At 42.5% G+C, this 26,975-nt stretch overlaps 2 protein-coding genes, 1 long non-coding RNA gene and 1 other non-coding gene across 4 annotated transcripts in view; all 4 read right to left on the reverse strand.

The window, feature by feature from the left end:
* The window catches only part of LOC114511114 (zinc finger protein 420-like), a 132,680-nt gene that overhangs the window by 19,955 nt on the left and 85,750 nt on the right, over positions 1-26,975 (reverse strand). The window contains 2 exon segments of the mRNA XM_036012894.1: positions 16,547-16,690; positions 20,103-20,160. Of these exon segments, the coding sequence (XP_035868787.1) occupies positions 16,547-16,690; positions 20,103-20,160 (202 nt within the window).
* Positions 2,310-2,499, reverse strand: LOC114511750. The gene has a single exon (XR_003685724.1). It is a non-coding gene; the product is annotated as a U2 spliceosomal RNA (small nuclear RNA).
* On the reverse strand, positions 6,576-26,871 carry LOC118497768. Its single transcript, XR_004900303.1, has 3 exons — positions 26,861-26,871; positions 25,451-25,455; positions 6,576-6,661 (listed from the first exon to the last, which is right to left on the reverse strand). It is a non-coding gene; the product is annotated as an uncharacterized LOC118497768 (long non-coding RNA).
* Positions 16,394-16,739, reverse strand: LOC114510650 (thymosin beta-10-like). The gene has a single exon (XM_036013267.1). The coding sequence runs from the start codon at positions 16,662-16,664 to the stop codon at positions 16,452-16,454; it is 213 nt and encodes a 70-aa protein (XP_035869160.1). The 5' UTR covers positions 16,665-16,739; the 3' UTR covers positions 16,394-16,451.

Here is a 26,975-nt window from a genome sequence, read left to right on the forward strand (position 1 = left end):
ACAGGCGGAGGGGATATGAGGCCTGGCTTTGAAAAAGGCCAGGCCAGTGAAGAAATGAATCGGGGGGCGGGGGCAGACTAGTGGCGTGGCCTGGGCTCCATTCCACCTTGATCCCCTACGTTTATAAACAATCCTTGGGCATTCATTTATCCACATAATTATTCCTAAAATTTTAGCAAGTTCTTTGCAAAAATAAGTATTTTGGTGATACTACAATGATAAGTTTTCCAGATAAACGATCTGTTACCACACAATGTAACCTTCCCTCTGGACTCTCACCTTCCGCAATCTATACAAAAGGGCGAGGGGAGAGAAAAGTGGCGTTCTGGGGAGGGAGTCTGGGCAGATTCTCTCGGACTCGGCGCGGGGACCTGGACTGGGAGCCAGGTAGGCTCAGTGACAAGTAGAAAGTGAATGAGTGCCACCTTGTGGAACTGCCCGGGAAGAGGCCTGAATTCCATGGGCTCTGCTCCAAAGATTCTTTTCCAGCTTTAAAAATGCTGTTCTGAAACGAGAAAGTTGATGTTGTGCTGCTTGCCACCACTAGACCCAGCAAGTACATGACAGAATTTGACTCTGTATGGGAGGCTTTATTTAGATGGCCAACGATCTGAGAAAACTTCAGGTTATATACCCTGAGATAATGTCTTACATTTCATTTCAGGCCAGCCCTTTTTATAAGGACCGAAAAAGTGTAGTTAATGAGTTCGGTATGCAGGGGAATAGTTAAGCACATAAAAAGCTGCAGCATTCTTTTATCTGTGACCTGGGCGATGGTTTTCATCTGTTTTGTCAGTGGGTGTCTCACCCTGGAATACAATGGCTCAGACACCATCTTGATGCCTGTGGTCCTCCAGAGGCACAATCGTGGAAACTGCTTCGCCTGAGCAAAGTTGGGTCATGCCTTCAGTTCCTGAAACAACAGTTTTTTACAAACACTGATTGCAAAGCTTATTAGCCATTACCTGAAACTAAAATTTTTCCACATTTGAGTCTCCCATCATTCCCCCACTGTTAGTTTAAACTATCTATTTCTATGAGATCCATTTCATATGCAAATACTCATTTTGTTATAGGCACGTATCTTGTCATTAGACCATCTGGTAGAGGGTTTAGGAATATATTTAATTGCAGATCCACATAAGGGAGCACATTGTATGCAACAACAAGCTATGATAAAGCACAAAACACTTTTTAGCACAGTTGACAAAAGTTGCCACTCTCTAGCTGGGGCAACATACGGACTTTTTTTCCCCCAAATTATAAGACAAACGTTTATTTAGAATGTTACAGAGGTAGGCTGGAAAGACGTATTCAAAGTCATGAAAAAGCAAGGACCTACAACCTAGATTATCCAGCAAAGCTATCATTTAGAATAGAAAGACAGCCCTGGCTGGTGTGCCTCAGTGGACTGACTGCCAGCCTGCAAACCAGAGGGTTGCTGGTTTGATTCCCAGCCAGGACACATTGCTGGGTTTCAGGCCAGGTTCCCAGTTGGGGATGTACAAAAGTCAACCACACATTGGTATTTCTTTCCCTCTCTTTCTCCCTCCATTCCCCCTCTCTAAAAAACAAATAAATAAATAAATAAATAAATAAATAAATAAATAATATTTTTTTTAAAAGAATAGAAAGGCAGATAAAGTGCTTCACAGAGAAGGTCAAGTTAAAGGAGTTCATCATCACCAAGCCCTTATTATATGAAATGTTACAGAGACTTATCCAAGAAAAAGGAGAAGATCAAAACTATGAACAGTAAAATGACAACAACACAACACTATGAACAACTGAACCTAAAACAAAAAAACAGTTAAACAACAACCTAGCAGGGAACAGAATCACAGAAATGTAGTTCACATGGAGGGTTATCAGCAGCGAGGGGGTGAGGAGAGGATGGGGAAAACGGTACAGGGAATAGGAAGCATAAATAGTAAGTACAAAATAGACAGGGGAAGTTAAGAATAGTATAGGAAATAGAGAAGCCAAAGAACCTATCTGTATGACCCTTGGAACTAAGCAGGGCAGGGTGGGTGGGAACTGTAGGGAAGAGGTGTAGGTCAGAGAAGGATAAAACAAAATGGGACAGACATAATAGCATAATCCAAAAAATATACTTAAGCCCCTGGCTGGTGAGGGCTCAGTGGATTGAGTGTCAGCCTGTGAAGCAAGTGGTTGGCTGTTTCCATTCCCAGTCAGAGCACATGCCTAGGTTGCAGGCCAGGTCCCAGTGGGGGATACGCAAAACATAAATACCAGTGATGTTTCCCTCTCGCCTCTCTTCCCCTCTAAAAAGGAATATATAAAATCTTTTCTGGTGCACCATTCTCAAAAGCACTGCAATACAAGTCAATGTGCGGAGTGGACAGAGCTAGCTCCTATTCCATCTCCCAGCTCCAAAAATCCATTTAATATAAGTTCCTCAGATAGGAAATATATCAGATATTAACTGATGAGAACAGATACTACATTTGATTCGTAGCCAAAAGGCTGAGAAGCCATAAATGACTAAAGAAAATGTTTATATACATATATACGCACACACTTAAAGCTAATGTTTCAGGAACTGACAATATGACCACCTGGAGTCCTGGACTACAGGCAATTCGATCTCAGTGCCCCAGAGGACTGCAAGCAATCAAGATGGTATCTGAGCCCAGAGAGCGAGGACCTTGCTGCACAGAACATAGATAAAAAAAGCCACCTGTCAACAAATAAAAGGATGCTAGAGAGATTTGCTGCACTGGCAGCTTTTACCTCATCAACATTTTCCATTAATCACAAACCATTTATCTACATTCCTCCCCCCACCCATTTCAAACACTTACCTACACTTTTTCTCTCCTCATAACAAAGGCTGACTTAAAATGAAATGTAAGACAGTCTGTTAGAATACATAACCCACCATCTTCTCAGATCTCCAGCCATCCGCATAAAACCACTATAAAGATTCAATCTTTGTCTCTACTTCTTGGTTTTGGTGGTGACAGGCAAAATGAATGCCAACTTTCTGATTTCGATAGCAAGCATTTTTTTTAAGCAACACTTTTTTAAAAAATCTTATTTATTTTAGAGACATGGTAAGGAAGGGAGAAAGAGAGGGAGAGAAACGTCAATGTGTGGTTGCCTCTCCCAAACTCCCAACCTGGGACCCTGACCTGCAACCCAGGCATATGCCCTAAGTGAGAACTGAAACAGGAACCCTTTGATTCACAAGCTAGTGCTCAATCCCACTGAGCTACACCAGCCAGGGCTCAACAGCAGCATTTTTAAAGGTGAAAAAGATACTTTGGAAGCAAAGCTTCTAGAAATTCAGGACCTCTACCCAGCAGGTCTATACATGGCACTCATCATTCTTAATTGTCACTGCACCTTGCCTGGCCTTTCGTCAGGTGCTGCCTCCAGTCCCCTAGCACTGTGTTTCAGACTCAGTCCCCAGAACCTGCCTTTTTCCCTACCACAGCCATTTTATAGACTCAGGAAGGTGACACTCCAGGGGAAAGGTTTGCAAGGGGGGTGGAAAAGATCTCTAGGCAAAATGTAATCTTTGGGAGGTCACCAAAATAGTAATTTTGAAAAGAACTGTTACAAATTTTAGCAATAATTATGTGGATAAAGGAAAAGCAATGAAGGAGGAAGACTACAATCAAGGTGAACTAGCTGGGATGGAGCAGAGGCCACACCACTGTGATTGTCGTGTCCCTGTAATTCTCATCTCTGCACGACCACTGGTCCTTTTCAAACCTCCCCCATCCCACCTTCCAGGGCCCCTCCCTCCTTCATTAACCACCCTCACTGAGGAGGCAGTGAGCACAAACTCGGACTCCGCCCATCTACTGACCTAAGGAGCATGCGCAGTATCTTCCTGACGCAAAAGCGGCTGGGAATAGAAATGTTCACTTGGTCCTTCCAAGTTTTGGTTTTTCAGGTTGAAATTTGAGTTTTCAGTCCTCCTTCCTATGCCCGTGAAGCCTGAAAATTACTGTAGACGTTGAATCCCCGCTCAGGAGCCTCCTACAACGGTAAGTCTGGCATCCCTGTGACACTCTCTGTGCTCATTTCTGGGAAACTTGGGGCCTTCTGGCCGGCGGTCTCTCCACCTGCCTCGTGGTTTTCCTGCTGAAAGCTCTTCCCTGGGCAGCACTCCCACCCCACGCCCTTTAAACTCTGGAGATGCAGTCAAATCCTGTGCACTCCTTCCCCGCCTCACCACTCTCGGTCCCTGGAGCCCAGATTTCGGCATGGCTGGGGCATCTGCTGACCCAACTCCCAATTTAGTAGTGACCCGAATCCAAGAAAAGCACCCTTTCCTTGGGGTGGGACTTAGGAGGGGAGAACATGGTGTCCCCAGAGAAGGTGACCTGCCCTACGCGGGCAGCGGGTTTGTGGAAGCAGTGAGGGCGAAGGGGCGGCTGGAAAGCGCAGGAAGGAGGGTGTGAGGGGATCCGGAGCCGGCATGAGAGAGACGGACACGTGAGGAGGAGAAAAGGTCGGTGAAGGGCCATTAGAGAGGGCAAGTCAGCGCATGTGGGAAGGGCGGGGCCGCGAAGTAGGAATGAAAGGATAAGTGGGGAGACTAGCCGGAGGAGTAGCTAACAGACGTGGGAGCAGCAAAGAGCGAGGCGCTTCAGACGACGGAGGGAGTGGTTCTCAGGAGATCAATTAGGGGAGCGAGAGCAGAGATACAGAGGAGGTTTGTGATGAGGAATCAGAGTGAGAAACAGCACTGAGAGTCAGCCAGCGGGGGACAGGAAAGACTGTAACTGAGGCAGCACAGGGAACACAGACATGCAGGGGGCGCAGAAGTGTATGGAGATGAGAGATTCAGAAATATCAGGGAGAACGAGCAAGTGAAGGTGAAATAGGTTTGAGCCAGCAATTGTTTGAGGGAACAGGTGTAGGTACAGATTACAGAAAAGGGGAGAAAGAGCAGGGGAGGCGCTAGAGGAAACACAGGAAAGGACAACAGTGCAGAGAAACACAGAAGAGAGAGAAACAGATCCATACACAGAAGTACAGAGTAGCAGGAGAAGGGGAAACCGGGTGTGAATGAATGGCTACTTGAGGGGATGTGGAGGAAAACATTGTGATTTGTGGGCTTGTGGCTTTGTAATCTTATTTAGTTCCACATTTGCTGAATTGTTTCAGTTAGATTTGAATGAAGATTACAAATGTCCAGTTTGTAAGGCTCGTGAATTTTATAATTACTTACTTCCAGTTGCAACCCCTATTTACTCAGACGTCAAAGACTTGTCTGGCAGTAATGGGTCCCTTGTCATTTCCTGGGATGGGAAGAGAGAGGTAACTTGGAAGAAGAAATTAGTAAGTCTGTCACTACATGATACTTTTCCAGGAACATTAAAAGCATAGGGTCTTTTTTTTTCTTGCAGCTCAATGAATTTACTTTTATCCTTTTGCATCTCACATTGAATTTATTTTTTAAAAACACATTGAGATAAACCGTAGTATGTTGAATATCTGTTTTTGTGCAGGTAGTCAGTCATTCACTTCTGAAATAAGCATTGGTGATACCTGTTAACTAGCCCATAATATTCTTTTCTAAGTGTGAGGTAGTCTCAACATTTTTTAATTTTGACCATAGAAGTCATTTAAAAAATAGTTTTTCTTTTAAATATATTGTGCCCAGTTTGAAATCCGAGCCCTGCATATTTTGCACTGTTTATAATATGTTGGAACATACATTGGTACTTAATAATATCAGGCTATTTCAGTGTGCACTTGGTAAGGATGTCTATAATTTTAATAGTCACAACCTATTTTATAAATTCATCTAATGTTCAGCAGCTTTTTTCATGCATTTATGTGATTTGTTGAATTAGTAACTGAGCCAGAAAGGAGCTGTTCTGCTCAAATCTTTTCCTTTCCCTAAAAATATTAAAGGATGGACTGAGTTGACCTGAAACATAGTTCCAAAAAGCCCATCTATATATTTTTTAATACTTTATTTATTTATTTTTAGAGGGAAGGGTGGGGAAGGGGAAGGAGGGAGAGAAAAACAGTATGTGGTTGCCTCTTGTGTGCCCCCTACTGGATATCTGGCCTACAACCCAGGCATGTGTCCTAAGTGGGAATCCAACCTGTGACCCTTTGGTTCCCAGGCCAGCACTCAATCCATTGTGCTACACTAGCCAGGGTGAAAGCATATCTCTTGATTGTGTAATTTGATAGACATGTTTTCATGGCTAATATTTTCTAAATTTCAGCATCAAAACTTGCATTTATCATTAAATGTTTTTAATGTAATGACTTGTTTTTTCCTGGATAATAACAAAAATTTTTTGCTCTGGGAGCCTGTCATTTTAGAAGTTTCTCCCCAAAGTCCTCATAGTACCCAAAGGTCTGAGGTGTGATGCGTATGATATGTCTGGCCTAGTGCTACAGAAAACAGCTCTGGGGGAGCAACATGGGCACCAGGAGGGAACTAGATTAAGATGCCATTTCATGGGCTGCATTGCAGACCTACAGGATTGTAAGAGTGGAGCCCTCATTACATTCCAGTCTACATGCTTATTAAATCTACACTGTTTCCCTTCAGAGTCCTGTTAAATCACTTGAGAAGTTCTGACAAATGACATGGGGTTTGTCATCCTCCACAGAGTTGGACAACTTCTCTGGATGGAGCATCATTGTTTAATTAAGTGCTCTGGGAAATAATATGCTGTGTTCAGGGATTGGCAGGAAAGCTTTGGGATGCTTTCTTTTTAATTAACAAATTCTTATCCAAGTATGTGCTTATTGATGAGAGAGGGAGGAAGGAACACTGATGTGAAAGAGAAACATCAGTGGGCCTGGACCAGGTATCAAAGCTGCAGTCTAGATAAGTACTCTGATCTGGAAATCAAACTCACAACATTTTGTGTGTACAGGATGATGCTGCAACCAACTGAGTCACCAGGGCACAGCGTGCATTTTTTTTTTTTTTTTTTAGATTTTATTTATTTATTTATTTATTTTTAACTTTTTAAAATTTATTTTTAGAGAGGGAAGGGAGGAAGAAAGAGAGAGAGAGAAACATCAATGTGTGGTTGCTGGAGGTCATGGCCTGCAACCCAGGCATGTACCCTGACTGGGAATTGAACCTGCGACACTTTGGTTTGCAGCCTGTGCTCAATCCACTGAGCTTCGCCAGCCAGCACGCATTTTATTTTTCATTAAAATTTTTTTTTACTTAGTCACACGTAGAAGAAGTGGGGTCAAGGGAAACAAGAGACAGAGTCAGAAGAAGGACCCTTGGAGCTTAGGAGAAAGAAAGGTAAAGGTTATCTGCAGGATGGGAGGGAAGGGGAAGAAAAGACATGCCTAGATGCATATGTGACAGTGAGAAGCAGGCTTTGGTCAGAGGAGGTAACACGATGCTCTGCTGGGTTTGGGGTTCAGAAGAGCAGTGCACATTCTCATAGGAGTTTTTGGACATCTGTGGGTGGAGACAGCACCTGAAAAGAAGAAAAAACTCACAGTATAGTCTCCATGTAGGAGCTCTTTGTTACTGACTCTCCTGTGACAAAGGACAGGAAAGAGTGGCCTTTTCATCATTTCCAGGTTCTTCTGCCTGTGACTGTGGTAGAAGCAGATTAAAATGGCTGTGCTGAGGTCCTTGAAGGCACATCATCAAAATGCAGGTGTGAGTCCTCAGCATGTCACTCCAGGAGAAAACAACCCACAGTGGGAGCAGGGTGACATGGCAGCTTCTGAGGTAAACAATACATCCTGGTGGGTCAGAGGCTGTGTTTGCTTTTCCTCCTAAAATCAGTTTATTAAGAACGGGCAATCTTTATTTTTCTCATTCTAATGTTCTTGCCTAGTGAGGTGGTTTTTATCTACTTATTTTTTCTTTTTCTTGATTGTCAAGGTCAGCAGTTTATATATTTCTGTCCATTGTACCAGAGCCTTTTCTGCATTCTTTTTATCCAGCCTCCTCAAACACATGAGGAATTCCCATCCTGAATCAATGATCTTCAACTACTGAACACATGCCTTCTGTGACAGATCAACCTGGAAGGCACCCATGTCCAACACCCCTGTAGGGATGAGCTCAGAGGGTGGGATATCAAAAAAGAAGGTAAATGTAGGCTTTAGGTTCATATGGCTGCAGCATCAGCTTTGTAAACCAGAGGTAGGAAAATGCACATTTTACTGGTCAGCATAGCTCAGAGAGTTCTGACAAAGGAGAGAGCACACAGAACACAACTTCTTACTACTTTGGTACAAAATTTTTGCAGTTTAAATGCACTACGGTATTTGCATAGAAAAAAACATGGAAGGTATATGTGCATTTATGTTTGCAAAATTTAATGTTCCTTTATGATCATTTTCACATAATGATTTATATATTTTTATTTTTGCCAGTAATGTCACAGCAGTGATGACATGTCCTCCCAGGTGCCTCAGTCACCTGATATCCATTCTTCCAGTCCACCTGATAATCAACTCGCTGAGGTGCTCATCATTAACGAGGGTCCAGCAGGGAATTATCAAGAGATGTACCCAATGGATCACATTTCATCTGGAAACTCCCCTCTTTTTTGTTTCTCTTTCCTTTGGAAAATGAAGGCCATCCATTCATTTCATAAAATTATTGGCTTTACAGGTGGAGAATTTAATTAATCAGATCTCCTTCTGTTAATTTTTGTTATATTCTACATGTCACAGACTAACTCTACTTTTTGTATTTTCAAGACTTTACAAGAATCATATTAATGTATGTTCAGTCAGTTAAATTTCTAAGTATAGCTTTCCACTAATGATACCCAGAAATATTAAAAGAAATAAAAAACTAACACTAGCTTTAACTTTTTTATCATCATCTGTGTTCCTATACTTACTGTATTTATAAAACACAAAGGTCATCATCCACAAGTAGTAGTAGATTTAGGAGATTTACACAATGGCAAAATAATGTTCATTGACATGAACAGAAAACAGAAAATTCTGTTTTCTATCACATTTCATTTGTACTTAGTTTCCATATGTATGTTGTCTGTCTGCATAAAATGTTAACAGTTGAGATACTTAGTCTTTGTACTCTTAAGATGCTTTCATTCTTCTGTTACAGAAACTGCCGTGGACATTCATGAGGTGTTTGGTGTATTTGCCTGTTTTTTTGAAAAGTTGTAGATCAAGTTTGAGTAAAAGTCAAGGTCTGCCCTTTATGTTTCAGAAAATATTCTCATAACAGGAAGAATAATCTTGTTCTAAGATTACGTGTACAGATTTTCAAATAAAATTGTGGTCCTGTGTTTCTTATTTCTTTAGAACTGTAAATCTTATACAAGTCCTTCAGTTCAATGTCATGTGTGAATTATTTTATGGTTTCCTTTTTGTGCAATTCAGCAGTATGGCACCTGACCAAAGACACTGCTGTCACTAATAAAAAGTGAGCTTATTAAAGATGTGAAAACACAGGCCCCATCCCAGAACTTCTGAATTAGAATCTGCATTTTTACAAATCTACACGTCTTTGTTGTCTGAATTAAACGTGAAGTATTTACACTTTCAACTCACCATGCCTTTTCCAGCTGGAAAAGATCCACAATTGATTGTGAAGGAGAAAAACACAACACTCAACAACTCATATACCTGTGTCTATTCCTTCATTTCAAAGTTTATTTTCCTGAAAACAAAAGTGTCTGCAGTGGATTTGTGGATCTGTGTCATCCTCATTTCTCAGTGTTACAAAATACATTAGAGAATATTTTGGGTCAATATACTTTTATGAGATAATTTAGGATACGCTCCTAGATCAAAACCACTTTTCCTAACACTGTTTTCATGTTGGATGACAGTATGAAGTTGGTCTGTGGCTCCAATGTAAGTGTGTCCTTTTAATCAGGGATCATTGACCTTCAGAGATGTGGCTGTAGATTTCTCTCAGGAGGAGCTGGAGTTCCTGGACCCAGCTCAGTGGAAATTGTACACAGATGTGATGTTGGAGAACTACAAGAACCTGGTCTCCCTAGGACTTCCAGATTTCCTGCTCAACCTGCAGAGTTTCATTTTCTTTATTTTTCTTTCTCATTTTATTTACTTTTTGGTGTTAACAAGGAATAAACAAAAATGTCAAATTTTTTTCCAGCTTGGCTTGTGTGGCTCAGTGGATTGAGTGTCAGCCTGAGAACCTAACTGTCACTGGTTCAATTACCAGTCCAGGCACATGACTGGGTTGCGGGCCAGGTCCCCAGATGGGGGCACTTGTGCGGCAACCAATAGATGTTTTTCTGCCTCCCTTTCCCTCTCTCTAAAAATAAATAATCTTTAAAAATGTTTTTTCATACATTTTCATTTAATAGATTTAGAGTTACTAGCTTTATGTTTATGTCTTTTCTCCATTGTGATTTAATATTTGCATACTATTTAGGTAAAGGGTCCAATTTCACTCTTTTACATGTGGACATGTAACTTTCTCACTATTTGTTAATGAGAATGTCCTTTTCTTGTGGTATAAGCATTCTGGTTGGAGATCTTCTTTAGTTACAGCCAGAAATATTGTATACTTTATTTTTGTTGATTACAGAAAGAAGAAGGAAGATAGGGAGACAAACATTGACTTGCTGTTCCCCTTATTGCATTCATTGATTGCTTTTTGTATGTGCTCTAACTGAAGATCAGACAAACCATTATGTATATCAGGACTGTCCAATCAACTAACCTGCTCAGTCAGAATGAGAATACTTTTCTTAATTTTTAGAATAAGCACACTTGTTGGTCATTTGACCTTATCCAGAAGTTGTGTAGGCTCTTGTCCACTGTGCTTCATTATTTATATGTCTTAATGTTTGTAATATACTTTTTTGATAACAGCAGCTTTGACATGTTTTAAAATTAGAAAGCATGATGCCCTTAACTGTACACTTCATTTCTATAATTATGTTGGCTGCATGGTACCCTGTATTAATTTAATTTTTGTAAATGTTTTATTTAGTTTTAGAGAGAGTGGAAGGGAGGGTTGATTGTGGTGTCTTAAAGATCTGTCAACTCATATATTAGGTGGGCTTCACTCATATTTACCTTTCCATGGAAAATTGCAGACATTGTAATGCACAGCATATGAAGAAAGCCTAAATGAAATTGCTTCTGTTGATTGACTAACTACAGTGTTCTGTGTCATCACGGGGTTTCTCGTTTTGCAGGGTACCCACTTCTCTGCCTCAAGGCCTTTGACATGCTGCTGCACACAATGGAACCCATTCTCTGCCTCTTGACCTCCTGACTCCTGTTGATCTCAGGCCCAGCCTACATGTTCCTCCTCAGGGAAACCCTTCCTATACTTCCAGCAGAGTTAGGCACCCCCACAATGTGTCCTGGACACTAGACCTTGTGTTAGAGCACTGGCCATTTGCCTGGTATGCAGCAGACAGTGAGTTTCTTGGGGGAAAAAAAAGATTAAACACTGTAAGTATTACAAGGGGCTTGATTTTCCCCTATATTATTTGCCTTAAATTTCCTACTTGGCCCAGTCTTCTCTTTTGGGCACTCAATGCCCCAAATCCATACATCCCACAGAGAGGGGTAGCTGAGTCAAGGCCCAGGGGCTCAGGCCCCCAGGTATTGGCTGTGCTCATACTCTTGCTCTCCAGATGTTAAGAGATTTTACAAACCCAATCATTTTGTCTGCGCTACATTATAATTTTTTGGCTCCCCATTACCTGCAGGATAAACCCAACCTCTTTACCTTGGCATTCTAGGCCCTCTGGTGCTAGGTCCCAGCTATATATTTTTTTAAAGGTGTGACCTTTTCTTGACACCAGCACTTGGCCCCAATAAGTCTTGTTGCTAATTCCTGCTCATGCTCCAGGCACAAGGTTGACTATCTCCTGTACCTGTTAGGTTGCACTATTTTACTGTACCTGTCCAGCCTGCATCAGATGTAATGGGACCATTGATGATATCACCTATCTTCTGTTTCCTCTGTTAATGGCAGTGAGGCAACTCATACTATTAATATAATCAATAGAGGACAACTTTTTATGCAAATTTAAAGTCACAATGAGTCCCCATGACTTGTAACCCTTGGTTTATTTTTTAAATATTTAAATTTATACTAGAGACGGGACAGGACACATAAGGACAGAGAGAGGCACCTCAAATTGTTCTACTTACTTTTGAATCCATTCGTTAACTCTTGTATGTTCCCTAAAAATAAAACTAGCAATCTTGGCGTTTTGAGGCAATGCTCTAACCAGCTGAGCTACCAGCTAAGGCAGCTTCAGATTTTTTAAATACTAAGTCTTATTTTACTTTTTTAGCATTCTAGGCAGAGGCTCTCTTCAGAAGATAGAATTTGGGGAACCATATATTCATCCTGTTCATGCTTTTAAATCCTGGTCTACAGTGCAGCAGATTGAGCATCCAGATGGGACCAAACATGAAATGTTCTTCAGAGATATTCCAGTATCCAACCTCACCCCAAATTGGCATCTCAGACATCAACACATTCTTATGTTCATCTTTCACAAAGGGAACACTTTCAATAGTTGCTAGTCATCAGACATGGTGAGAATTGTTTACACCACATAAGAAGTCAGGATGGAGAAGACAGAGAGAAGCTCTGGGGCACAGGAAAGACATATTCTAAAGAGCTACCTTTGAGTGCAAGCGTAAATCCACACATACTTCCCGCGTTCAGGGATTCTAATAGTGGCTTTAGATAGCAAGTCTTTCTGACCAATAATACAGTGAGCAAGTCTCTTGTATCGACTCTTGTCAGAACTTTTGGAGCTACCTGACCAGTGAAGTATGCATTTTCTTACCCTGGTCTACAGAGCTGATGCTGCAGCCACAAGAACTTAAAACCTATACTTCCCTTCTTCACCGATATCAGAGCCTCTGAGCCCATCCCAGCAGAGGTTGATCTCTCACAGAGGGGATGTGTTCAGTAGTTGAAGGTCATTATCTCCAGATTCTTTATGTTCTCACAGTCTTGATAGAGAAAATGTAAATAAGGTTCTGGGACAAAGACAACAAGTATTCTTAAGAGCTGACCTTGACAATCATAAGAAGCAAAGGAAAATAATAACAAGCTGAAAACAACCTCGCTTCACACAGGAACAACAGAAGTAGAAAAATTAAAGGCTGCAAGTCCTAAATCCAGGGATGTTAGAAGAAAAAGCAGACACAGCCTGGGACTGGGAACACAATGTTTACCTAAAAAGCAGCCATGTCCTGGCCCTGCTCATGCTCTGGGTTGCTCTGTCAGGTGACATTACATGAAGGAGTCATGTTTGCATTTTGACAATGTGCCTTCACAGGAATTAGTGTGACCCTTGAACTGCTCCCACCACCTTCACAAGCATAAAGACCTTGAAATGCTCAAAAGAACATTCTCTACTTTGTCACAGGAAAGAGTCAGGAACAATGAGCCCCTACATAGAAACTTCACTGTGAATTTTGTCTTTCTTGTTTTTCAGGTGCTCTCCCTTCCCTCAGATGTCCCAAACTCCTATAGCAATGAGAACACGTGCTGCTTTCCTGAACCCCAACCCCAGCACAGCACTCTGTTACCTCCCCTGACCAAAGCGTGCTCCCCACTCCTACAAATGCATTCCAGCATGCCTTTTCTTTCCTCTTCATCCCTTCTACCCCACAGATCATTTCTGCCCTTTCCTTCTCCTAAGCTCCAAGGGTCCTCCTTATGACTCTGACTCTGTCTCTTGTTCCCTGAGCCTTGTTCTACTTATGAATCGTAAATGAAAAAAAAAATTTTTTAAGATTTTATTATTTATTTTTAGAGAAGGGAGAGGGAAACAGAGAGGGAGAGAAACATCAATGTGTGGTTGGCCCTCACATGCCCCCTACTAGGGACGTGGCCCACAACCCAGGCATGTGCCCTGACTGGCAATTGAACCAGCGACCCTTTGGTTCACAGGCCAGTGCTCAATCCACTGGGACACACCAGCCAGGGTGAAAATTCCTTCATATAAAAAATAAACACAGAGACTTCCAGTCAAGATGGTGTTGTATGCAGACACAGCTCACCTCTTTGCACAATCACATCAAAGTTACAACTAAAATATAGAACCATCACTCAGATGGTCAGAAATCAAGTTGAATGGAAGTCTCTGACAACTACAGAATTGAAGAAACCACATTTATCCAGACTGGTATGGGGGGCACAGACTCGGAATTGGCTGTTCCCTCACCTATGTGTGTTTGAAAAAATTGGCAAGGGATACCTTCCACACCAGCCCCCCACCCCAGGATTCCAGTGCTAGGAAATAAGTCCCTACATCTTCTGGCTGCAAAAACCAGTCGTGATTCAGTCAGTGGAAGAAAGTGCTGGAGTCCTAGGACTTCCTCTTAAAGAACCCACACACAGACTCGTACTCAGACTCACTCACTGGGCTCCAGCACTGCGGCACCTTGAAAAGCACTACTCCCATACAGGGAGAATCTAAAGGGTCTACTCTCAAGGTAAGCAGAGGCCATTGTCCCTATTCTAAACCATCCCCACACAGAACCAAAAGCTGGCAAGCTGGTGCCATACCTGAGGCTCCATCAACCTGGCTAAACCTTAGCGATCCCAGAGATTCTATCCCACCCAACTTCTGGATTCATACAAGCTGCTTTTCTTATGAATGGCTCGTCTTGGCTCAAGGTTTCACATCTTCCTTAATCCTCTCAAACATGCAACTGTTGGCCTCCATGAGCCCCAGGCCTGGCACTAGCAGCAGTAAGCCTTTATTCACTTGGTTTTGCCTGGGAATCTCCAAGCCCCACAGTAGTTGCCATCTCATATTGCTTTACAACTTGGGAAAGGTGGTCCCAGGCAAAACACAAATGGGGGCTGGTCTTGACCTGCCCACCCAGGAAACCCCTGGGATTGGTGCACCCAGTGGACAGCTACAAACTACGCTGGAGCACCACCACCCTGCCCACCATAGCGGGTGGAGGTTGGTGGTTAAGTGGTCACAGCCAGTCCTTGCAGCTGACTGGCCTGGAAAAATCCCTCCCATTGACCTGCCAATAGCAACCAAAGCCCAACTACAAGAAGAGGACATAGTCAGCCCACATGAAGCACACACTTCCAACACCCCACTTGGATGATACCTGAGGCTATGCCACTGGAATGCAGAGGACACCTACTACATTAGGCCACACTGCCAACACACAGGGTCAAAGCAGCTCTACCTACTACATAGAAACAAACACAGGGAGGCTGCCACAATGAGGAGATAAACATAGCACAAATAAGAAAACAGATCGAAACTCCAGAAAAAGGGCTAAAGGAAATGGATAAGCAATCTATCAGATGCAGAGTTCAAAACACTGGTTATAAGGATGCTCAAGAAACTCAGAGAGGAACACAACAGCATAAAAACAATCCAGTCAGAAACAAAGAATACACTGATTGAAATAAAGAACAATTTACAAACCTGGCTGGTATGGGTCAGTGGATTGAGTTCTGGCCTGTGAACCAGAGCCACCAGTTCAATTCCCAGTCAGGGACATGCCTGGGTGGCAGACCAGACCCCCAGCTGGGGTCATCTGAAAGGCAACCACATATTGATGTTTCCCCTCTCTCTAAAAATAAATAAAATCAAGACCATAAGCCTTGGGGGGAAACAAAAAGAACAATTTACAGGGAAAAAACAGTAGAGCAGATAAGCCAAGAATCAAATCAATGATTTGAAACATGAGGCAAAAAACAACCTATTAGAATAAGGAAAAAATAACCCCCCAAAAATGAGGGTAGTAAAAGCAGCTTCTGAGACAACTTCAAAAGATCCAACAACATTTGCTTCATAGGGGTGCCAGAAGGAAAAGAGAAAGAGCAAGAAACTGGAAATCTGTTTTTTAAAATAACGAAAGAAAACTTACCCAATTTGGTGAAGGAAACAAGACATGTAATTCCAGGAAGCAGAGAGAGAGTCCCAAACAAGATGGATATAAAGAGGCCCACTCCAAGACACATCATAATTAAAATGCCAAAGGTTAAAGATAAAGAGAGAATCTTAAAAGCAGCAAGGGAAAAACAGTTACCTACAGGGAATTTACAATAACACTGTCAGCTAATTTCTCAAAAGAAACTTCACAGGCTATAAGGGATTGTCAAGAAATATCTGAAGTCATGAAAAGTAGAGACCTAAAGCCAAGCTTGGTCTGCCCAATAAAGCTATCATTTAGAATCAAACAGCAGATAAAGAGCTTCTCAAACCACTATTATATGAAAAGACTGACTTACTTAAGATAAAGCTGATGAAAACCATGAAAATAAAATGGCAATATATACATACCTATCAACAATTTAATATATTTTTGAAGATTTTTAAAAATTGTTTAATTTATTGCCATGAGGTGTGTTTTACTTTTATTAATCATATAAATAATTTTATATAATATTCCAGGGCAAACTGGAAAATTTGGCAGTTTGAATAGAGATGACCCACAGGCTAATGGCATGGGCACAGAATATCTGGGTTCACAGTGCAGTTTGTCGCTCATGTCCATTTTGCAGGTAGCTTTTTCTCCACTACTGGAGTCCCAAAGATGACAGTAGGGGTGGGGAATCTTCCAGGATCTTGAGAAATTTCACCCTGGTTCTCCTGTTCAATGGTCTCTTTGGTAGGCAAGGTGTTCTTCTTCATCTCTGTCTTCTTCAGCTCAGCCTTATCAAAGCTGGCAATTTTCCCCATGTCCAGTTTGTCTGCCATTTTCTTAAAACAAGCCTTGGCCTTAGCTGCCAAATCAGGGTCCTAGCTCCCACTCTCATTGCTGCAAAAAGAGACCTATTTTTTTTAAGATTTTATTTATTTTCAGAGAGAAGGGAGGGAGAAAGAGAGGGAGAGAAACATTGATTTGTGAGAGAAACATTGATTATTTGCCTCTTGCTCATCCCCAACTGGGGACTTGGCCCACAACCCAGGCATGTGTCTAGGCAGTGAATCAAACCAGCAACCCTTTGGTTCACAGGCCGGCACTCAATCCACTGAGCCACACCAAACAGGGGTAAAGATTTTATTTCTTTTTAAAGAAAAGGGGAGGAGAAAGAAAAACATCAATGTGTGAGAGATACATCAATGTTTTGCCTCACATGCCCCCAAGTGGGAGCTGGCCCACAAGCCAGGCATGTGCCCTGCCTGGGAATGGAACTGACAACCTTTCAGTTCACAGGCTGGCACTGGATCCACTGAACCACATCAGCCAGGACTATCAACAATTGAATTAAAAAAAAAAAAAAACTAAGCAAACAAGAACTGAGACAGAATCATTGATACAGAGAGCGTGGTTGCCAGATGGGAGGAGATTGTGGGTGAATGGGTGAATAGATGAGATTAAGTAAGAAGTACAAATAGGTAGTTACAGAATAGCTACGGGGATGTAAAGTACAGTATAGGAAATGGAGTACAGGAAAATAAGTTATATGATGACCCATGGACATGAACTAAGGTGAGGGATTGTCTGAGGAAGTGGGGAGTGCTCGGTAGAGGGGGATATAGGGGTAAAATCAGGACAACTATAATAGCATAATCAATAAAATGTCACTAAAAAATAAATGCATACCATGAACTGGTGGCTCAGTTGGTTGTAAGAATGTCCTGTACACAGAAAAGCTTGTGGGTTTGATTCCAGTCAGAGTACTTTTCTAGGTTGCAGGTTCCATCCCTGCTTCCGGAGCATGCAGGAAGAAGCCCATCAATGTTTCTTTTTCACATATGTTTTTCTCTCTCTGTAAATTAACTATCCATACCTTCAGGTGAGTCTTTTTAAAAAACGCATCCCAAATTATTCCTGCTAATCCATAGGCTAACCTTAGCATCAACTGGAGCATCTCACTAAACAGAGATACCCCACCAAGAGCAGTTGTTTAACTCTGTGAAGAATGGCACAGCTGATGTCATTTCTCAAACTTCTCAGGTGACTTAATAGGACTCTGAAGGGAAACAGTGTAGATTTAATAAGCATGTAGACCCTAAGGTAATGAGGGCTCCACTGTTACAATTCTGCAGATCTGCAATGCAGCCCATAAAATGGCATCTTTATCTAGTTCCTTCCTGTTGCCTGGAGTTGTTCCCCCAGAACTGTTTTCTGTAGCACTGGGCCAGGTGTATCAGAGCCAGCACATCTCAGACCTCTGGGTACTGTGAGGAATTTGGGCAGAAACTTCTGAAATGACGGGCTCCCTGGGCAAAAATTATTTATTATCCAGGAAAAAACAAAGAATTATATATATATCTGTATATTTCTAAGATTTATTTATTTATTTTTAGAGAGGGAAGGGGGGGAGAAAGAGAGAGAGAGAAACATCAATGTGTGGTTGCTGGGGGTTATGGCCTGCAACCCAGGCATGTACCCTGGCTGGGAATCGAACCTGCGACACTCTGGTTTGCAGCCTGCGCGCTCCATCCACTGAGCTATGCCAGCCAGGGCTCAAAGAATTATATGAAAAGTATAAAATGATAAATGCAAGTTTTGATGCTGAAATTTAAAAGAAAATATTAGCCATGAAAACATGTAATTACACAATCAACAGATGGTCTTTCTGGGAAACACATTTCAGGTCAATCCAGTCCACCCTTCAATATTTTCAGAGAATGGAATAAACTTGATGGTAACAGCTCCTTTGTGGCTCAGTCACTAATTCAACAAATCACATAAATACAAGAAAAAGCTGCTCAACTCATGAAACTAGATTCTCACTGTTAAGATCATTGATCACCTTATCAAGTGCACACTGAAATACCTCATATTACTAAGAACCAATAGATTTTGCAACATATGATAAATAGTAGAAAGGATACAGTGCTCAGAATTTAAACTAAATATATTTAAAAGGGAAATTGAAAAGTTGTTTTAAATGCAGTCTTAAGCTTCACCTACAAATTGGGCTCTGCATCTTTTTATTTAAGAGAAGGGAGAAGAGGGAGATAATGAGGAAGGGAAACATCGATGTGCAAGGACCCATTGGTTCTCACACCCCTAACTGGGGATCTGGTCTCCAACCCAGGGGCATGCCCTGTCTGGGAACTGAAACTGCAGCCTTTTGGTTTGCAAACCAGCACTCAATCCACTGAGTCACACCAGCCCACCTGGAATTAATTTATTTATATATATATATGGTATGTATGTAATGAGTTCCATGGTCAAGGTTTAAAAAACCTTGAGACTGCCTCATAATTTGACAAGAATATTAAATGCTGATTGAGAGACATCACCAATGCTTACTTCAGAAGTTACTACTTATAGAAAAGTAGATCTCCAACAGACGAAGATTAATCTCTGTGTTTTTTAAAAGTAAATTCAGCCCTGGCTGGTGTGGCTCAATAGACTGAGTGCCAGCCTGCAAACTGAAAGATCCCAGGTTTGATTCCCAGCTTTGATTCCCGGCCGTGGCACATACCTGGATTGTGGGTCAGGTTTTTGGCTGGGGGCACACTAGAGGGCAACCAATCCATGTTTCTCTCCCTCCCTTCCGCTTTCTTTAAAATATAAAAGTAAATTCAATGTGAGATGCAGAAGTAAAAAGTAAATTCATTGGGTAGAAAAAAAAGACCCATGCTTTTAATATTCCTGCAAAAAGCATCATGTGGTGACAGACTTTTCATTCCTTCTCCAAGGTCACGTTCTTCCGGCATCTCTCACTTGCGTTGCAGTCTCTTACGGCCCCTCCGCAACCTTTTCTCCTAGTCATGAGTCCGCCTTGCTCTATCCGTCTCCAGATCCCCGGCCGCCCTCTCTCACTCCACAAAGACACTTCCTCAAAGAGCAGGTCACCTCTCCTGGGGACAGAGTGTACCCACTTCCTAAGTCCCACCCGTTGGAACGAGTGCTCTTCCTGGGATTCGGACAAGTTATTAAATGCTGGAGGGCGGGGGTCTGCACATCCCTAGGCCGAGGTACAGTCCCAGCTCCAGGGGCCGAGTCGCGAGGCAGCGGGGAGGGGCGAAAGGTCTTCACTGTCTTTCCCGACACTTTCAAGACATGGGGTGGGAGAGCTATGCAAGAAAGAACTTTCAAAGAGAAAACCACAGGGCAGGCGGTGTCCAACGATCCGAAGGCAGAGAAACAGTGGGCAGGACGGCCTCAGAGCTTCCCGGGAAATGAACGTAAAGCGTCCTCTTAGCAGGGTCTCCCGGGGACGATGGACTCACCACTAAAGGAGCCTCGCAGCGGAGATTTCACCGCCTGTAAGCGACCTGCAGGTTTCACCTGCGTAGGAAGGACTGAGAAAATCTGGCTTCAACCGGAAACGCCAAAACAAAGCAGGTACGCTTGACCTTTCCTACTCGAGCGCTTCACAGCATCTGTAACAAACCGCGCATGCTCCTCACCTCAACGGATGGGAGGAGTCAGAGCTTTTGCTCTGCGCTAAACTGTGAGGGCGGTGGTGCGGTGGTGAGGTGGTGAGGGACGGGACCCGAACGAAGGCGGAAGCGGAAGGGGTTGCTTGGAAAAGGCCAGGTTTGGGCGGAGGTGAGGAATATGAGGGGCGGCCGCAGTGATGTTGGCTGGCCCCATTCCAGCTAGCTGTCCTTGGTTATAGCCTTCTTTGTTCGCGGTTTTTCATTTATCCACATAAATTAGTCCTAAAATCTGTAACATTTCTTTTCAAAATTACTATTTTGGTGTCCTCCAATGATTACATTTTGGATAAGATCTTTGCCACACACTGGGACCTTTCTTTTGGCACTCACCTTTCTTAGCTATACAAAATGGCGCTGGGAGGGAAAAGGGGGCGTTCTGGGAGCAGAGTCTGAACACAGCACTGGGGACAAACAGGACGCCAGTCCTGACTAGAGCCCAGGCATGCGTAGTGAAAGTGAAGGAGTGGCACCCTGTGAACCTGCTTGGGGAGTGGCCTGAACTTACAAGCTTTTTACCCCCAAAGTATATTTTTCAGGTTTAAAAATGGTGGTATTGAAACCGGAAAAGTTGGTATTCATTATGCCTGTCGTCACCAACACCAAGAAGTAGAGTCAGGGTTTGAAACTTTATGGGTGCTTTATTTAGATGGCCAGTGATCTTAGAAGACAGCTGGTTATGTACCCTAAAAGACCATTTTATATTTCATTTTAAGCCAGCCTTTTTTATAAGGAGAATAAAATTTTAGGTAAGGGGTTTGAAATGAGGTAGAGAGGGATGTAGATAAAAGGCTTGGGGTTAATGAACAAGGTCAGTGAGCTAAAAGCTGCAATCCAGCACTCTCAGCTCTTGACAGGTGATTCTTTATCTGTGTCCTATGCAGGAGGATGTCTCTCCCTGGAGCACAGTGGCTTAGATACACCTGGATTGCTTGCAGTTCCCCTGGGACAGAAAGGTTGAATTGATTTTGTCTCCTGGACTCCAAGTGTCACAGGTGTGCACAGGTAACCAGGTTCTTAGTGATCGGAACAAAGAATTGAACCGAACACCCAGAGTTCATAGAAGAGAACACGGGAGCAGGCCAACTCCAAGCAGAGATTGACCTCATGGGCTGGAGGGACTTTATGCTTATAGAGCGGATCCTTCCTGGCTAGTATTAGTGGGCTTTTACTGAGTATACACAAGTAGTTGCATTACTGTAAAGCTACTGCGCATGTAGTTTCCCATGATCCTCCCCAATTGGCCACCAGGGAAGAGAGTCCCACAATACTACGGAATTAATAGTTTCTCCTGGGGTCCCCCTGTACTAGGTTCACCTTTCCCTAAGCTAGAGAATTATAGCTCTCCATGCTAGAGATTGGTGAAAAAGAAAAGAGTTATTTATTCAAGTTATGCAGGCTAAAAGTAATGACTTAATGTCTTTGTTAAAATCCCCAAGTCCCTTGAAACACCCACAAACACACACAGTCCTTCCTTCCCCCCTTTGCCCAGTCTGGGGTACCGTATCTCAGGAAAAGAAATAGTCTGTCGCTTAGGCAGCTCTCGGTTTTTCCTAGTAATTTGTGCTCAGCTGGCAGGCCTTCCTTAGTTCCCAGCACCATTGGTTGTGTTGCCAGGATCTCCAGCTAAAGCCGTGTGGTGATTCTTCCCATGGCTGCCGGGGGCGGGGGGGAGGGGTGATCCCCCTTTCTGAGAGAGCGACGGCTGCGGCGGGGGCAGCGGCAGCACCGAGAGAGCTAACGCCGAGCTCATTGAGTCACTTACTGGTGGCCCCTTCTCGAGGCCGTAGCTGCAAAGCCGGCTGGGGCTCGAAGCTGGGTGGTAGAGGAGCTGCAGGTGGCTGCAGCCCGGACGGTGTCTGCACGGATGCGGACGTCCCCACTCTGCTGAAGCCGCATAGTTCTCTCTCCTCAGTGACTGTGGTCCTCCCTGCACTGCCACAGCTGCATGGTTCTCTCTCTTAATGGCCGCCAAGTCTGGGTTTTAAATCCCCGCGGCCAATCTTCCTCTGCAGCCCCATTTCCGACTCCTCCCACACTCGGCTTCACGTGCCAGAACTCGTATCCTTCCAGTTTCACTGGGCTGCCATCAGGAGTCTGGGCAGGTGTGGCCCCATGTCCTGGAGCCAATCTTCTCTGAGCTCCCACGCAGGCGCTGTAACTCAGGGGGCCTGCCCTACCCCCCGCCCCCCCCCCCCCCCCCCCGTTACATCTGGGTGGGGAAGTTATTTCCATTCCCCTGGCTCAGAGATGATCACAGCTATTTAACATATCCATGTAACCGGTTAAAAGTTATAGATATGCCAAATGACCATGCCAGAGGGTAGCTGCAAGGCTGTTGCTGTGCAAAACAGCTCTCAATGGCCCTGCTTCACTTGTCCCTTCTCCTAGGGTGGAGAGTGAAGACATTCTATATATTTTTCTAATATTTCCTGGACACCTTGAGTTCTGAACCCCATTCCAAATCTCTATTTGGGGACCCTTTGGCTGCACCCTCCCTCCTACACAAGTGGTTCACATCTTCAGTTCCTGAAACAATAGCTTTTTACATGCATTAATTACTAAAATTTTCCAACCCTTGAGTTCCCCTATCATTTTGTATCATGTTAAGTGAAGTAAGTCAATCTGAAGAGGGAAATATCATATGATTTGTCTTATATCTGTGTAATGAGCATATGTTTTGCGATATATTTTTTCCTATAACTCAGCCCTTGAGCCCCACTTGGGTCATCTGACCCAAGCCTTAGGAACTGGAAGCAGTAGGCCACCTATAAGGCTACCAGCCCTGCAGGTAGTTCTGGTGTGCAGGAATAACAGTAAGTCAACACAGGGGACTGCAATTCACTCAGCTTTTATTGAGGCAGGTTCAATCTCAGCTAATAATAATCAATCAATAGGAATAACACTCAGAAACAATCAGTTACAATATTGTCACAGGTGTGCACAGGTAACCAGGTTCTTAGTGATCGAGGACAAAGAATTGAACCGAACACACACAGTTTATAGCATAAAGAAAGAGGGAATATTTATTAAGTGATAGTACACTCCACAGGACACAGGAGTGGGCCAACTCTGAGCAGAGAAGGGGCACGTGGGCTGGGGGATTCTATTCTTATAGGGCAGAAGCCCCCTTGCTAATCTTTGGCGGGCTTTTTTTGCGCAGGTACAAGGAGTTGGATTTCAAAGCTACTGCGCATGTGTGGTTTCCCATGATTTTCTTGATTGGCTACTGGAGAAGGGAGTCCCACAATGTTATCTCATTAAAATGATATTATAATGAATCAGGGGTAGCACACAGGCGCATTCTGTGATTCAGAGTTATCCCAGAAAACAGGAACAACCCGTCTTACGGGGTCTTTGTCATGTATAGATGTTTTCTACCTCAGCCCTGCGGGGCCCCTGGAGCTTCCTTCCTGACTATCTCCTGCCTCAATATCACACAAAGAGAATTGGGGAACAATAAACCTGAGTCCCAAGAGTCCAGATCAGGTCTGAGTCCAGGAGGCAGCTGGGCAGTTAATGTGTTGCAAGGCAAAGTCAGAGGGATGAAATCAAGGCAGAACTCTCTTCTCCTGAGGAAGAATGTGCAGGTTATTTCAAAGTAACTTGCTCTCAGGATGCACTTTCTGTGGTCTGAAATCCTCTGCTTATATACTCTTGTATGATGCAATGTTGCATTAGCTGTTTAACACACAGTTGTTTTGTGCAACATCGGTAGGCACATGTGGTTTATGTTACTCTACTGTGCATGCTCTGAGAGGGTAGTGTTACACTTTCAATGAGCACATGTTTATTCCCTTCAACTGCACCAAATTCAAGGGATTGCATGTTCCTCCGTCGGTGCTGTACTGCACATGCTCTAAATGTGTTTTTTTCAATGCCATCTTAGTAAACGAGACTCATGTCATCTTAGTTCAGTTCTGCTCTCTACGATGTGTGGAATCTACAACAAAAATAGATAAAATAAGAACTGACTCATAGAAACCAAGAACGGATTAAGGCAGGGGTCCCAACCTCCTAGCCTTGGACAGTACTGGTCTGGGCCTATCAGGAACTGGCCACACAGCCAGACACATGCTTGAACAATCCCCCACCCCCAAAGTCTATGGAAAAATTGTCTTCCATGAAACAGGTCCCTGGTGCCAAAAAGGTTGGGCACCACTGGACTAAGGGTTGCCAGGGAAAAAGAGGTTTGGGGCAGAGTGAAGAAGGTGAAGGTACAAGGTCTAATCTTGTACCTTCGAAAGTACATAGTGGCAGTTACAAAATAGTCACCGGAATGTAAATTACAGTGTAAGGAATATAGTCAGTAATAATGTAATAACTATATATGCTAGGTAAGGAATCATCAATGAGAATATTTTGTAAACTATATGATTGTCTAAAAGTGCTTGCTGCACACTTGAAACTAATACAAAATAATGCCGAAAGTAAGCAGTAATTGAAAACCAAATTTTTTTAAAGAGGTGAAGGGAGGAGGAAAAGGAAAGAAACATCTTGCACCAGCCCCAGCTGGAGACTGAGTATGCGATTTAGACAGATGCTCTGGCCAGGAATCAAACTGGATACATTTGTAGCTCCAAGCTCAACCAAGAAACACCAGCCAAGGCAACAAAATTTTTTAAAAGAGAAATGTTCCTGTGTGTTTTTTGTCTGTGGAGAGGCTTTGATTCTTACCCAATTTAAGTCACTATGTTGAAGTTTTAAGGCGAAGCATACATTTATGTGAGCCAATTGTGTTAGAAAGTTGTTTTTTATTGCCTTTGAAAAGGTCTAAGTCAAACAGCTATTTTTGCCTAAGATTGCAAGCACTTCCTGCTGGTGAGAATGATGCAACTCTGTAGGAACTGGGACCAGAGACACTGGAGGTGGGGAATTGCAGAAACATTACTGCAATTAGAATGAATGGAAAGTTTTATTAAACAACTACTGCAATTATATGTGTAACCATTAAGAAGTAGAATGTGAAATACACAGCTCTCACTGGGTACAACAGACAATCACATAATGAAACTCAGCAGTGTTTCCTTTTCTATTGCCCACTCACCAGGGAGGCCAGGATTCAACAAGGCTCCTTCTGTTGCAGAAAGTAACTCACACGCAGGAGAGGTGGTGGAGGACGATCCTTTATTACGCACTCAGGCTCAGAGGAGAATCTCCAAATTCTAAGCCTGATCTTTGTTCTCCCGGGGTTTGAATAGCCCCGGGCTTCCTACCTACCTGGCTAAGCGAGGTTACAGAAGATAAATGCGGAAGTTAGGGCCAGCTACCGTATATGGGAAACAAAGGAACAAAGCGCAGGAGGAATTTGCAGAAGCTGTAGAGCACGGAAGCTTATCATGGGAGTTTTCTTTTTCTGCCACAGTTCAGTGTCTTACAGAGACATGACCTGGGATGTGAGAAAGACCAGAAGATGTAATTATTCAAGACAATGTGCGTTGCTTTTAAAAGAAATAAGGTTTTAAAACTTGATGTAAACTACATTAAATGTTCTGTACCATAGTTGGAATAGTTTTAAACACCTTTGAAATTTCCTTACATCAGAACATCTTTCAATCAATCGTATCCAAATACAATTTCAAATTCACCGTATGTTCCTTAGGACAGTAACTACAAAGCTTACTTTTTATTTTAAAATTGTAACTTTTCCTCTTTTTTGGTGCCCTATTTCAAAATGTTCTGTAGGTGTGAATAAGCCTATAAATTGTATAATCCCAAGATTAACATTTGGATTTATTCTTGCCTCAAGAATCACTAATTTTCCAGCATTTAATAGGGAGATACATTGTCTGCAATATAAACCTAAGTAAACTAAATTACCAAATATCAACTAAGTTTCTCTTTCTACACTCAATAATTTTTGTTGTTATATGTGCTAGTCAATATCTATGAAGTCTGGGTTTTTTGGAAGATTTGATCTATGGAGAAATGGTGAGACTGTGCAGTGAACAGAGCTCAGGGGCAGTGAGCTCCGTCCTGGGAGTTGGGATAGAGAGTCAGGGTAAGGGTTGTTTCCTACTTTAACTCGAGGAATTTATCTTCTAAAGGTTCAATTTTGCCCTGTATAATGCATATGTTTTGACCAAATTTTTGAGGGAAAATAAGGATGCCCATTACATAGGTGGTATCTGAAATTCCTTGTATCTGTAACTGTTACATAAAATTTCTTGTATCATAATATGGTCAAAGATAAATGCTAAAATTCCTTTATAATACAAAAAAATAAGGATCTAATGGAAATAAATAAAAAATTGAATTGAAAAAAATGAAAATGAAAGGTATTTTCCTGAAAGTTGGGCCAAAAACGTGGATGGACATTATACACAGAAAACTACAGTATATTATTTATTTATTTAAAATAATAAAAGTTCACTAAAATATTAGGGTAAAAATACTTTGAAAGTTCAAAATTCATTATTAGTTCTGAGGAAAACAGATGCTCTTTATTGGAAATAACTTCTTAGATATTTCTGTAGTATGTATATTTATTATGTGGTTGATCCAACACCTGCCAATACCATCTTCAGAAGCTCCACAGCAAAGAGAACAGATACTAACTTGCATATTTCTTATTAAAAATTATTGGTATAATTGATTCTACTGATAATTTGAAAACTAGTGCTTTTTGCTTTTATTGTTCACATAAGGCAATAAGCATCCTTA

Source organism: Phyllostomus discolor, chromosome 12 (assembly GCF_004126475.2).
Source record: "Phyllostomus discolor isolate MPI-MPIP mPhyDis1 chromosome 12, mPhyDis1.pri.v3, whole genome shotgun sequence".
Lineage (NCBI taxonomy): Eukaryota > Metazoa > Chordata > Mammalia > Chiroptera > Phyllostomidae > Phyllostomus > Phyllostomus discolor.

Excerpts from the sequence above, each read along its gene's own strand:
- LOC114510650 (XM_036013267.1), bottom strand. The coding sequence starts at position 16,664 with ATGGCAGACAAACTGGACATGGGGAAAATTGCCAGCTTTGATAAGGCT.